The 13,879-nt window shown below is 31.8% G+C and overlaps 1 protein-coding gene across 1 annotated transcript; it reads left to right on the top strand.

Annotated features, from left to right (window-relative positions):
* Nucleotides 1–1,290: 1,290 nt before the first annotated feature.
* On the top strand, nt 1,291–7,803 carry LOC137926585 (general odorant-binding protein 83a-like). Its single transcript, XM_068770251.1, has 6 exons — nt 1,291–1,362; nt 4,975–5,050; nt 6,448–6,536; nt 6,616–6,718; nt 6,789–6,859; nt 7,733–7,803. Exons 1-6 carry the CDS (start codon nt 1,294–1,296, stop codon nt 7,748–7,750), a joined length of 426 nt encoding a protein of 141 aa, XP_068626352.1. The 5' UTR covers nt 1,291–1,293; the 3' UTR covers nt 7,751–7,803.
* Nucleotides 7,804–13,879: the final 6,076 nt, after the last annotated feature.

The raw sequence follows: 13,879 nt of genomic DNA on the forward strand, positions 1-13,879 counted from the left end.
CAAATAGATTCATGTAATCTTTTTTTATTTTGGTATCTCTAAAAATATCCAAATCCGATTATCAGGCATTGCTTATGGGTTGAGTTATTTGATTTGCTGTCAGGTAACTATTAATTATCGTTAAAGCTGATGTGGGTTCTGACGTATAAGGATTCGTTAGGGGAGTAAAATTTTGACGTTGATGAAATAACTAATTACCATTTAGATAACAATAGGATGTTTATTAATAGTAAATATTCAGAAAACAAATATAAAAAACTTGCACGTAAAATCTGCTTAAATTTAATAAACGTGTGAATCATATCTATTGAAATGCGGTATTATAAGTAAAAAAAAAGTTACTATATATTTTTAGTTTTAGATGGAGTATTTGCAAAAGTACAAACGCTTTAAAGGGGGCAGGAACTAATCATGTCGGGCTCGTATCAACCTCAAGATGTAACATCTTTGCTGCTGTGAACTATTGGCAAGGAAACGTTTTTGCAAGCACTCGCCACGTCTACTCGTTAAGACTCTTCTCCCTACTCGTTCTTTTCAGGTCTCTTTAACCCAATGTGAGAAAAGTACTCTCTGATTCTGCCACTTAGAAGGCAAGGGCGCTAAGAGAGTTATAACTCACGCGTGGTCTTTTAGCTCCTGCTATTAATAGTACCTATCCTATCACATTACCACCATTTTATTCCATTTCAACACCAGCCGCCGCAACTGTGGTCCGATACCGATAATACGAGACGAGTTGAAAGTATATCGTATTGTACTTGTTACTCATATATTCCAAAATCTATGCTATGACCACATTCTTACCGTGGGAGTGGAAACATAGCGGGGACATGTATTCCTCCTCTCCGCGGCTTACGTAGGAGCTTATTGAACCCACTCTATCTCAGGCAAATCTTCGGCGGCCATGGTTCGGTCACATTCCTTTTTATTTTACCAAGAGTGACAACGTCATGACTAATTAATTCCTACCTGCTAAAATCATTCATTATTTTCGATTAAGATCTAAAATGATATAAACGTAATGTTATATTAATGATATGGTATTGGATCATTATTGTCTATAATTTTATGGTGTAATTATACTCCCGTGTACGGTTTCCTGCTAATTCATGCACTTAGGACTCATCCCGTGATTATAGCTTGTGATGCAAGAGAACCACAATGTCTCATTAATGTCTTAATTGTCACCTTAAACTGACTACATCAATTAACAGTTTTCGTATCGAGTTACGTCACGTAATATAAGCTTTAATTCGAATGGTAAGAACATTAGAACAAAGGCAGCGAGTCGCCATGTCCACAGCGACACTGCCAGTTTTTTGTATTTTTATTGCTATTGTTCACTGTGGAAAAGAAAAACTTGTAAGAATTTTATTTTTCGCACATAGTCTTAATTAATCGTTTTTAGTTTTTGTGACTAATAAATTTTATTATAATAATTTTGAACACAGTATAATATTTTGGCTGTGATTTATAATGATATGTAAGTGACAAAAGTGTACATGTGTAGACATAAATATAATTAATAAGAAACTGGAACTGACATAAACCTCTTAAAACGGCGGCATGAAATATGTAATACTATGTAACTTATAATTTGATTTATAGTAATATATTAAATTTGGCTAACCAGAGGCACATAGTAACTCTTAAATAAAGTAAATTTTTCACAAAAAGGAAATGTGTCGCGTACTCTTTGAAATGTTTCTGTTAGAAGTGTGAGTTAGGTGAGGGTTGATAGATGAGTGGCGGCAAGGGAATATAAGCAAGACATTATTACTCATGGTAGTCTCTGAACACTATAAGCATAACATATAGTATTTACCGTTTCCGTTTTCAAATTTATTAGTTTGTAAAGATTTACAATTAACGGGAAACTAGACTTTCGTCGAGGGCTAAAACAATCTACTGTGGGGTACCACAGGGTAGTATTATTGGTCTACATTTTTTTGGCGTACACGAATGATATTCCGAAAGTCACAAATAGTCTAGTAATTTTATTTACTGTTGATAGTACTGCTCCTACATTTAAAAACAGTATCAGCCTTACTTTGGAACATGACTTTAATGAATCTGTCTAAATCTAGAAACAATAATAGAATGGCTTAAAAGTAATATCTTTATTAATTAATTGAAAGAAAATGGTTTTTACGAACTTTTTACATCACCGAAATATTAATGGTATAAACCTAACTGTTAAGTATAATGACGAAGTTATTACTAAGATGACTAACTTTTAGGAAATCCACCTTGATTTCAATATGATTTAAAAGACGCGTAAAAAAAAATTTTTAATTCTCTTTTGTTATTACTATATTTGACATTTTTTACGAAATAAATGATTTGGCTTGATACATTAATTATTTATTGCATATAATTTAATTTACTGTTTATAAGAGCATTAAAATTTCACAGATATATCAAGAACATGTTATATTACAAAACGATTTAACTTTTATTTTGAGATAGTTGTAAAACTACTGAGTTCTCAGCACATTTTTTGTGCCGTGTTTTTTCGTGCGTAATTATAATGAATTGCATAGGGCTGGGATCTTTTATTATTTAGTTTTGCACATTAACTGGGTTTTACACTGAGATTGATATAGCGACATTTCAAATTTTATGACATATAGTATAAATCTTGCTATTGCTATGACAAATTAAAAGTTGACATAATTTTAAAAGCTTAATTAACTAAATGTTATATTGAATTAAAATACTATAGATAACTTGTTATTAAAAAGCAATGGCGCTAATTTTCTCCAAAATTTAATACATGTGCAAAGAATATTCTTAGACGACAATGGAGACAAGCTCACGACGTTCAAATTAATATTTAACGTTATGATACAACTTGATGCGCATTGGGTTGGTCCCCATGGAATCTCGACTTAATAATTTTTCTTTGAGAATGTTATCTCATTTTTAATATTGAAGCGACTGCTTTCCCCTCGCGCTTTTCACAAAGGTAACGTATGTAGATCATGGTTAGGCAGACTAAGGGACTGAATAATGAAACTACCTTGAATAGACGTACGAATCATTTTTAGGGGTTCTAAGCGGGACTATCTCGAGTTTTTCTTTCCTTTTTGGCGAGATTAAATAAGAAATTTGTTAGCGCAGTGCGATTTTATGTTATGATTTTTAACAATTGGTATTTCGTTATGTTATTATTACGTTTATAAATCTTTCTTGTTTTAAAAACAAAATTTAGTTATAAAAAGTATGAGAGATATCGAATGGTTAGAAAGACAAATATATTGGACGTTCACGGCTGCGATTGCTGTCACCAGCTATTCTTTTTGGAATATTAATATTATTAATAAACAAACTTTTACTTTTTAGCCCAGCTATATGTCTTATTATTTTATTTTATTACATCTTTCTTAAAATTTATTAATTTAATATGGTAAATTTAGCATTAGCAATACCATTTTGTTTTTTTTTAAGATGTAGGAGTGGTCGTGGTACGGTAGCTTCTTGTGCTTCGGTAGTTCGTCGGTTGTATCTTGTTCGTCGATTGCTTCTTGTTCGTCGGTCGCTTCTTGATCTTCAGTTGCTTCTTCCTCTGTTGACCGCACCTCCGCTAGCCCTTATAATGAGCGCGGAGACTCTCAACAGCGCGATGCAGATTTTCGTTGCGTCTACTGTGGCGCCATCTGTCATGTATCTGTTTCACTGCCGCCGCCGCCATGCGATTGACGGTCACGTGGGTAAGAGCTTGGTGTTTGAGTGGCGCGCGATATGCACGCCACAAAGATATTTAAAGATATACCTTGAGCAGATAAAAGATTAGAGGTTTATCACTTTTCTTTTATGTCATAATAAATAAAACTTCATTTTATAATCTGACATGCATGCATGTTTAATTATAATTAGAACAATTAGATAAAAACTATTTTTCCTACTTTGTATTAATATTATTTCAGTGTTATATTATATCACAGTGTTATATATTACATCATATCAGTTGAATCATTGTATTTATACCATTAATTTTTGAAGTGTTATAAATGTATTAGTTTAGCTGGTCCCTTTATTTAAATAGAGATTAGGAGTTTTTACATTTGATTATATTAGGGAAGCCAGTCCAGAAGAGAGGGAGTAGTGACAATAAAAAAAATAGTTAAGTTGCCATGCAAGCATAGTTGTGGATGTCACATAACCTTCAGATATGTTTGTAAAAAGTGTTGTATGACGCACTACTTACTGTGATCAAAAATAAGGTGAAATGGATAATTAAAAATCCGGCGCATTCGGAAGCCAGGTAATTTTTTTGTCCTAGGTTGGTAGGAGTATCCATAACATTTGTCAGGCTTCTATTTGTCAAAACGATTACTACCGAATTACACGTATTTCTGTTAAATGTTTCAACTTTTTGAACGTGTGAAGTCTCAATAAAAAATTCAAATAAACTAATTCACCTTACTATTTAATCACCGCATTAAATTAGGATCGCACTTGGTAGAGATCGTACTGAAAACTAATAAAACTATCTCTTCCAGAGTCTTTTGTATATTACATTATTTACTTTATAAAAAGACATTTTCGTACTATTGTATATGCAATAACATATACGTTTATTTTATAATACATTTTTACATAATATTTATGTTTATATAAACATTCATATATTTTTATATACATACGATATATATTATTATATACAGACGAATACGTCTCCCGCTCGTTTTGCACATTTAATGAGCGCCTCAACCTCAACCTTGCTGGTGCGATTTTGTAAACTGAAAAATGCTGACCTCTAATCGGCGAATGTAATATTCGGACCAAATTTAAAGTCAACCTTAGTTATGGCTCCAGTAAAATTGGGATGAGATTGTTCATACGTTAAAATCTTATTTATGTACATAAATAGATTTTAATAGGTATTATAAAAAAATGCGCCTTATGATAGCAAAGTAACATATTTTACTCAATGTTATAAAATATTTTCCTATTTTTATGTATTTACAGGAGCTGAGTGATGAGATCAACGAAATAATCCAACATGTTCACAACGAATGCGTCGCTAAAACCGGAGTCGCCGAGGGTAAGATCACTAAAGAAAATTTTATTTCCGTTTACCTTTGTTCTATACTCGCATGCGAATGACGTTGAAACATTCGGCGCGGCTACAGTGTTAGGATTTTTTTAGATAGATCGTGTATTTATTTCACTGATATTTAAAAGATTTTTACTACATTTATAAGATTTATTTTAATTTGTAAATGTTCATCATAATCATGAATTTTATTTAGTGCAACAATTTTATTTGATTCATATTCGACAGTTCTATTAGGATATTATAATAAGCGACTACGACCGGGTAGACGCGACGTAGGGGTTTACTCTACTAGGTGGACCGACGACATATCGTTACGATCTCTGAGAGAGGCCTGTGCCTTACATTGGACATCTATCCGCTGACATTATAATGATGATTAAGAAGTAACGCCCCTTAACCCTTAAATGCATAATAATGAAAAAGTGTGTACAGTAAAAGTATGTATATATTTATATATATATATATATATATATATATGTGTGTGTGTATACATATATATAACACTATGCTATATATAGTGTTGTATATCTGCAACATAAGGTTTCTATTTTTCCCTGCATTGTAGTGTACTGCAAGATATATATTTTTTAAATTTATGTCATGCATTTAAGGGTGAAGCCCCCCTTTCCTTTAAACAGTTAACAAGTGGCGTCATCGTTTCAACGTATTTTTTTATTTTTACCACGTGCCACTTAAACATTCTGTTTGTCTTTTCACTTAAAATTATGTATATTTAGAATAACTGTAAATACGCTCCTAATAACGTCGTGACGACCGGAACATGTCGAATCTGTTATGTTGTTATTGTGGTAAGAGATTCAACACTCTCCGATACTTTCTAGTAAACTTTATATTTGTATATAGTATCAGTAGTATTTAAATCCGTCGTTTCAATAAGCCCGACGTATTTTAAAACATTATTCAGGCTCTGGTAAATCGCAGGGCCAACATATCTTTTTTATTGTATATATACTTTGTTTCATGTCTTATTAATTTGGTTACTTTTAATATACTTCGGTTTAACTATACGCAAATAGGATTGTTATAAAAAGTTAATAATGGGTTAATACACTGAATTTGTTATTTTTTAGTTCTTAATAGTAACTTATTATAGCGCAATTCAACGTTTGTCATGACGTATTTTTTTAAGTATTTATTAACATAATTAGAATTTAATTATGTATATCTTCACCTACTTCAAATGTTAAAGCAAATTTCATTCATTAACATTTTTTCTTGTAATTTACATAAATCACTTTGATAATTTTTCTTATACACAAACAGGTTTATGTCGCCTCTACATGTTTCAGATTACCTTTACTTGTGAAAACATGTCTCTTATTTACGTATATTTAGAAGTCTTTATTCTTGCTTGCCCCCAGAGGATATAACGAATTGTGAAAACGGCATATTTAAGGAGGACCCGAAATTGAAGAGTTACATGTATTGCTTGCTGGAGGAGGCGAGCCTGGTGAGTCGATAACCTCTTTCTCATATTCTGATTTAATCATATAATGATCATTAAAAACTTTTACTGATATTATTTCTAGATTGATGACGACGGTAACATAGATTACGATATGATGGTGAGCTTGATCCCCGACCAGTATTTTGACAGAGTCCACAAAATGATTTTTTCGTGCAAGCATTTGGGTAATTATTACTTTATTGCTTATCTGTACACTTAAATCCCAGTCGAATTTATTGACATATTGTTTTTCAGATACGCCCGATAAAGATAAACATCAAAGAATATTTGAGGTGCATAAATGTTCATATGAAAAGGATCCTGACGTAATTATATTATTAATTAACTATTAATTATTTTTGTGTTAAGACTTATGACATATTTTCGACAAAATTATTAAAGGCGTCTAATTTCCAAAAAAATTATATGAGCTTAATTAGCTTGTATGCGGTGTAAAAACTTAAAGGGGTGACTTTTAGTACTATTTCCTATCAACCACAAAGCGCATCACTGCATAAAGTGATCACTCTGAAATATATAACATTAATTTTTTTTAGGAATGCGTCATCTTTCTTCTGGCAGTACAAAATCTGCAAGAAAAAATAATAAAGAATAATTGATTTTAATATACAGTACTCCGAATTTTGAAGTCTCTTTTTCTTACTAATCATTACGTTTTTTATTGTTTCTGAAACCATAGATTTTTGGATAGTGTGTATCATACGTTAATTGAGATAATAATCTATACATTCACCGTTTTCAAGCTTTTAAACCTATAACTTATCATCCTGTGTATTAATGAAAATTTACACAAGAGCAAAGTTTGTTCGACAATTTGCAGCAGTGTAGCACAATGGGAAAATGAATATCTTTAACCAACAGCAACAAGTCCCATTTCGAAGTACTGTATCTTTTAATTGGTTAATATTCAGATTCAGTTGTGCAAATAATTCACTATATGGTTTGATGGATACGATAATTGAAAAGAGAAATATCAATAAAATTTCTCACTAAAATGCGTTTTTGATGTACACAACGGTGTAGTATTAAAACCTCTTACTAAATGGTGTATCAATGAAAAATGTGATTTTTTAATATATTTAGTATTTTAACAGATATTAACGAACGCCCTGAATGTGTGTACTTTGTAAGTTTTGTCAGTTTTTAATATATTTTAATAATGTGCTATCTTGTTCCAGTTCTATTTCTTATTCTAAGGATGCAACTTAGCTGATTGAGGGAGATAAGTAATGATACGAAATAAATTTTCATAAGCAATAGTTGACTTTAATTAAAAAAAAATCTAATTTCCATGTTCCAAATACGATTACGTTGTGTATAAAAATAAATATCGTATTATTTGTACGGTAAAAATGACAAGAACTTACGTAAATTGTGCTATTAATTTCCTTTGTGGTATTCTAACGCAACAATATACTTTGTGCAATATTTACAAATTGAACTTCAAATAGCATCTTCAAAGAAATCTCTTGGTGATACTTAACCTACCTTGAAAAAACAGTAAGTACTTATAAATAACGACGTAATTTGGCGTTAGCCGCGGGCACTCTGCTCGTCTACTTTTTATGAAATTTCACCCAAGTTTATTCAGATTTTGAAAGAAGTAAAATGCTAAAGAATTAATTTGCTTCACGAAAAATAATTTCAGCGAGCAATATAAATGAGTTCGAATGTTATAACGTATAATTGTGATCTTTAGTGAAATGAAATTCAAAGAAACTCCCTCTCCGAGTAATAATTCTAAAAATCCAGTTTTTGTTTGCTTTTGTTACTTGAGTGGGCACTTAGGAAAGCTACAATATTGAAGTTAGAAATTAATGTACATTACTCCATTTAAATAGGCGAGTTAGGCCGGATTCTTTTCACAATATGAGTTGAGTATTGTTCTTTGTACGTAGTAATTTATTTCTTAGTATCTTTCTTACTGCAGATAATTTAAAATATACACTAATTTTATTAATGCAATATATTAAATAGTTTACCATAGTTTCTTGACGAGTTTCCATCATTTGCAAACATTAAGAACAATTAAGTATTAACCATTATTAAAATCAGTGGAAATGCGAATGATTAACAACGTTTCATTCCTAATATGAAAAGTAATAATGAACCTTGAAGTTGAAGGGACTCGAACATAAAGATTCAAATTACAATATAAGACCATGTTATTTAACAGCAAAATGACATTCAAAAGACGGAAAAACCGAGGGTCGGAACATCTGCACATAAAGAGGCAATTTGGAGATTGCCAGGGGCGCGCAACCGCCGTTGAGAATTGTACTCAATGTATTCAAAAAAAATTTAAAGAAAAACGGAGGAAATATGACGTGGAATTCATTGCGGTAAAATAAACAGGAGTGGCTTGTTACTGTGGACAGTAACCGCACCGGGACGAAAGAATCTCCGCTGTTTCCTTCTTAATTGTGTGCAAGAACATTTTTATAGGACAGGAGCACACGAATACAACAGGTCGCGAATAGGGCGCTCTCTCGGCTGTAAATGAAACATCCATACTGTTAAAGAATTGTGACAGAACTTATACATACAGAATGATTGGCTATGCTGTAAAAGCTTTAGAGGGGTGAATACATACACACACACACAGCTCATTTATTAGCAAAAAGCTTTAAAGCTTTTACATCTATTTCCAATCATCCCGTATAAATTGATCGCTCTTAAATATAGCATATTAATATTTTTTTCTATTAGAACGGGGCAGGTCGATGCCGCCTGGCGCTACAATGTCTGCAGGGACTGATAGTAAACAATAATTAATTTCAATTTGTAATAATCCGAATTGTAAAAACCTTTTTCTTACTTACGTTACTTATTAGTTTTGAGACTATTGATTTTTGGATCGGTTTTACCTTACATGAATTAATAGTAAATGAGTTATATATTTACTCCTTTACAGCTTTTGGTTTAAAACCAATCAAATTGTCGAAAACCTGTATAGACGTAATAGTTTAAAAAGTGTTATTTCTGCCCGTAAATTATTTTTTAAACATTTAAATTGCATAATGACTTGTAAAACTTGAAATTTAATGTCTACTATGTAAATACGTAAATTATTTGATACAATAAATTTACAACTGATGATATCACTGTATCTGAACCATTCTTACGTGACCAGAGGCGCGTGAACGTGTTTTGCAGTTGAGAGAAAAAAAAAACCTGTGCACGTATTTATTCTTTCTCAGGTAGGCAAATCAAAGCCAGTTATGATCTAGTGAAACTATAGAGACTATTTATAATCATGTATTTTACCTAAACGCAATAGTAGCGACTTCCTCGCTATTAGCGTCCGAATTTAAACCGACGTTTGAATTTGAATTCAAATGACTCTCGCTATGAGTGAAAAATCAAGAATTGTTGAAGAATTATTTATTAGTAGTGGCAGTGGGGCCAGTCACATCCGTTAACATCATAACCGTCGGCCAATGAGGCCTAAAGGTTTTCAAGTGGAAACCACGATCCGGTAGACGCAGCGTGGGTAGGACTATCATATAGTGGACCGACGACAGAGTTAAGGCCACGTTAAGGCACTAGACGCGAGCAGCCCAAGACTTAGGTCATAATTCAGATCTTTGGGGAACGCTTTATCTTGTGGGGATCTATCGGTTGACATGAAATTTAACTAAACAAAAATTGTGGCCGAAGAGGTCAGCAATAGTAGTTGTCACATGAATGTGCACACATTAACTAAATTTAATTAAGCTGTTATATTTGTGCAAATAATAAATCACAAAAGAATTTGGAAAAATTGATGACAAATAACGCAATGTCTTGTGTCCGACGTAAGACGACGTATATGAAAGTGTGCGCTTACTGCTCAATGTTATTATTTTTGAATATAGATATTGAAATCAACAAATATAATATAATAATTTTTGAATTTATTCATTCGTGTTGTGTTTCCCCTTAGTATTTAAAGTATAATAGTATTATCGAATTTTAAATTAAGCTAATTGAATTCTCGCTAAATATTACGTAAATGTTGTTTACGCTAGTAAAATATAAATGGTATAAAAACTTACTTAAGAAAAACAACTAATGATAAATAATAGTACAGAAGCAGTTAATTTAACTACCCAGAGGTAGCTTGAAAGCAGGCTGCGGATGTCGCAATTTGGCACCAAGCCGCAGTAATGACGTCCGACTTGTGGCTAGCTGGACGGCCGCGTACGTGCATTCGCTGCGCCAACTTCGATAATCTTTGCTTACTTTTTAATACAACACGATAATCTTAAATTTTATTTGAGTGCGTTTAAAATTTGTTTTATGTTCGCCTGTATTATTTTTTTTATTTGTAAGATCTACCTGCTAAACCTTTGAGTATACTTAAATATTTGAAGGGAATTAAAAAAATTAATCTAGTTATCAAAATATCTTCATACAAGTAGATATTAACAAACGCTTTTGAAAACTGTTTTTTAACGGACCGTCATCAAATTCTTGGATGCTGATAAGATTTATTTAACAATTTTTAAAGTTAAAACTAAGAAAAGGAATATATCATATTGTGAAATTTTACTATAATATGAATATTATTATTATTAAGTTTGACAAAAACTTTGTTGATTAAATTATATTTTCAATATCTGAGACGCAATTTATATGTTAATACAAGAGACGGGGCTACGTCGTTGCTACGAAGTGCTACAGAAGTACTTGTAGATTTCGCATGGTCAACGTGCAGTTGCGGGACCTTCTCTTAAATTATGTTGTGAGGTTAACTTAACTAACAATAATACAATCAATAATAACAGGGGTTTTATTATTTCTTAAATAATTCAATCCATTAATTATTTTAATATTTGAAATATAATGATAACTGAAATAAAATAAACAATAAATAAAAATGGTTCAAAAAATGTTTCAGCGTTGTTATATTTTTAGGTTAGTAATTATTAAATTGTTTTTCCTTTCTTTTTGTTTTTAAGTACCTGTTCACATATTTTAAATTTTTATTAATTAATTAGTTTTTCTTAAATGTTTTATCATCATTTCATGTGTTATCGTCCTTTCTTTTCTGTACGTTATTATTTACGTTTCTTCTCTTTGTTTTTTTAGGAACATGCAATACTCTAATGAAAGTATTTTCAATAAACAACTGGCTATATTTGGGATTTATAAATTAGTGTGCATATCATTCACCGTTGTCATCACGCGTACGTCCATTGAGTATAAAACTAGTTATGATGTATTCGTAATTTATTCGTTAAAGCGAAACAATTTATTGGCATGGAGCACGTTCGTGAAACAAGCCAATTATCCAAACAAATTGAGTTAGCGTCTGCTCGTGCCCGTCACAGTCACCCGCTTCATAGTTCTCTTCAAAGGCACCGTGCTGCTACTTCGGCAAGGTGTTTGTTTTGGAGGCGCGCTGCAAAATGAATATTGATGACTTTATGGGGGCCGGAGATGATTCGCTAAAAAATTAGCTTCTTTTCATCGTTTTATTGCTTTATGACGTTCGCAGTGAAAGCGACCGTGATGAAGACTAATATCGGCGTTAATTATACTTTGTGTGACTATAAGAGAAAAGATCTATCACCGCCATTAAGTTGTATACGCAACAATGGCTTAATGGTTTAATTATTCAAGTAATATGATAATATTTGTGTAAAACATTTGTTTTTACGCTTTTACTTTGTTATATATAACACAAATATATGAAGTTCTACTTTATATAAATAATTAAATATATGTAATCAATATAATCCAACGGACTGGCAGGTTTAAGTGACAGTGGGTAGGGCATATAACGCGAAGAACAAATGGCCACTAGGCGTTAAGGTTAAAGAGTAGCGACCACGGATCGACAAGCGAATCGCAGGATGTCCACACATCAGGTAGACAGATGACTTTGTTTAGGTGGTCGGAATCTATAGGGAAGGTTTGTTTGTCCCATTTGCCATAGGTCGTCCACTGATGGGCCTCTATGCCTACGGCCAAAATTACGATGATGTTGAATAGTCCATTAAATTAATTGTCTGGCGGTAAATTAATTTAAATCAAAGAACGACTGCTTGGTCGCAATATTTCTACCCGTTATTAAAATCAACGAATCATTTAAAAAAATATCTTTGCATTAAATTTACCCGTAATAATATAAGATTTTTTTTTTATAAATAACTAATAATGTTTTTTTTTAAATGTTAGTCAATGCATGTAATAATGGAATGTCGGAGGCGGACACTCGCTGACGCGTGTCATCTTGGCGAGCTGTCCGGAAGATACAATTTATATGCAAATTGAACACAAGATACAAGCCAATGATACCGCCGCCAGTCGCCAGAGAGCGACGCACCCCGTTTGTATTAACACTTCTAAAATTACTTTCGCACGCTGAGTTCCGTACATATTGTTTTTCGTATATTTCTTTTGACTTCAACGTGACGACAGAGAAAATTGCGCTGTACATTTTGATATACTTCTATTTGACGTGTGATAAATGGTTAAAATATTTATTTACTTGTGTTCACAGCAAAGAAAGTTTTTTTTTGTTAATGACATCTGTGGATATAGAATAATTAATTATAGGTATGAAAGATTTAAGGAGTGAACGTATAAAACTTCTTTGCTCTTAATATAAGTTATACCATAAAATCCAAGAGTCAATGGTTTAAGAAATAATAAATAACGTATTGATAACAGCAAGAATAAGCGTTTCAAAATTCGGATTACTGCCTATAGAAATTATCTAGTGTTTACTATGTGCTCCAGCAGACTTAGTACTGCTAAAAGTTATAAGGTTGTTGCATCCCAATAGAAAGAAAATTAATATAACAATTTTCAGAGTTACCTAGGTTACCTTACGTAGAGTGATTTAAAATAGGTTTAAAAATGAGAAACTTTTTGTTGATAAATGATTTATATTTAAAGCTTTTACATCAATTATTTATAATAAACCTAATCACCTCATCATGTATATGTTGTAAAAAAAAAATTATGTGGCGTTGTAATTTTCTCATCTACGTAAATGAAATATTATTTTTGTATTTTATGAAATTTTTCTGCTATATGAAATAAATAACGAGTTTATTTTAAAGGAATTGCAATACTCTAAACCACCTGCCGTATATTTAAATTTTCTTTACCGTTTTTCATTTATGGAGGGTAAATAATAGAGTATGACTGTGTTAGCTTTTACCTTACGGCGCTTTCAAAGTACTCGAGGTATTTCATTTTCATTCTAAGTGTTTTTTTGTGATATTTGCATCTCATGTCTTATTTATTAATAAGTGTAGTGGTGTGTTCAGAATAAATTATTAAACGGTTATCTAAATTACAGAATAATATAAACCACTATATAGGCAAAC

This window comes from Battus philenor, unplaced genomic scaffold (assembly GCF_028537555.1).
Source record: "Battus philenor isolate CCGP_79_NKW_IND1 unplaced genomic scaffold, ilBatPhil1.0.hap1 SCAF_3, whole genome shotgun sequence".
NCBI lineage: Eukaryota > Metazoa > Arthropoda > Insecta > Lepidoptera > Papilionidae > Battus > Battus philenor.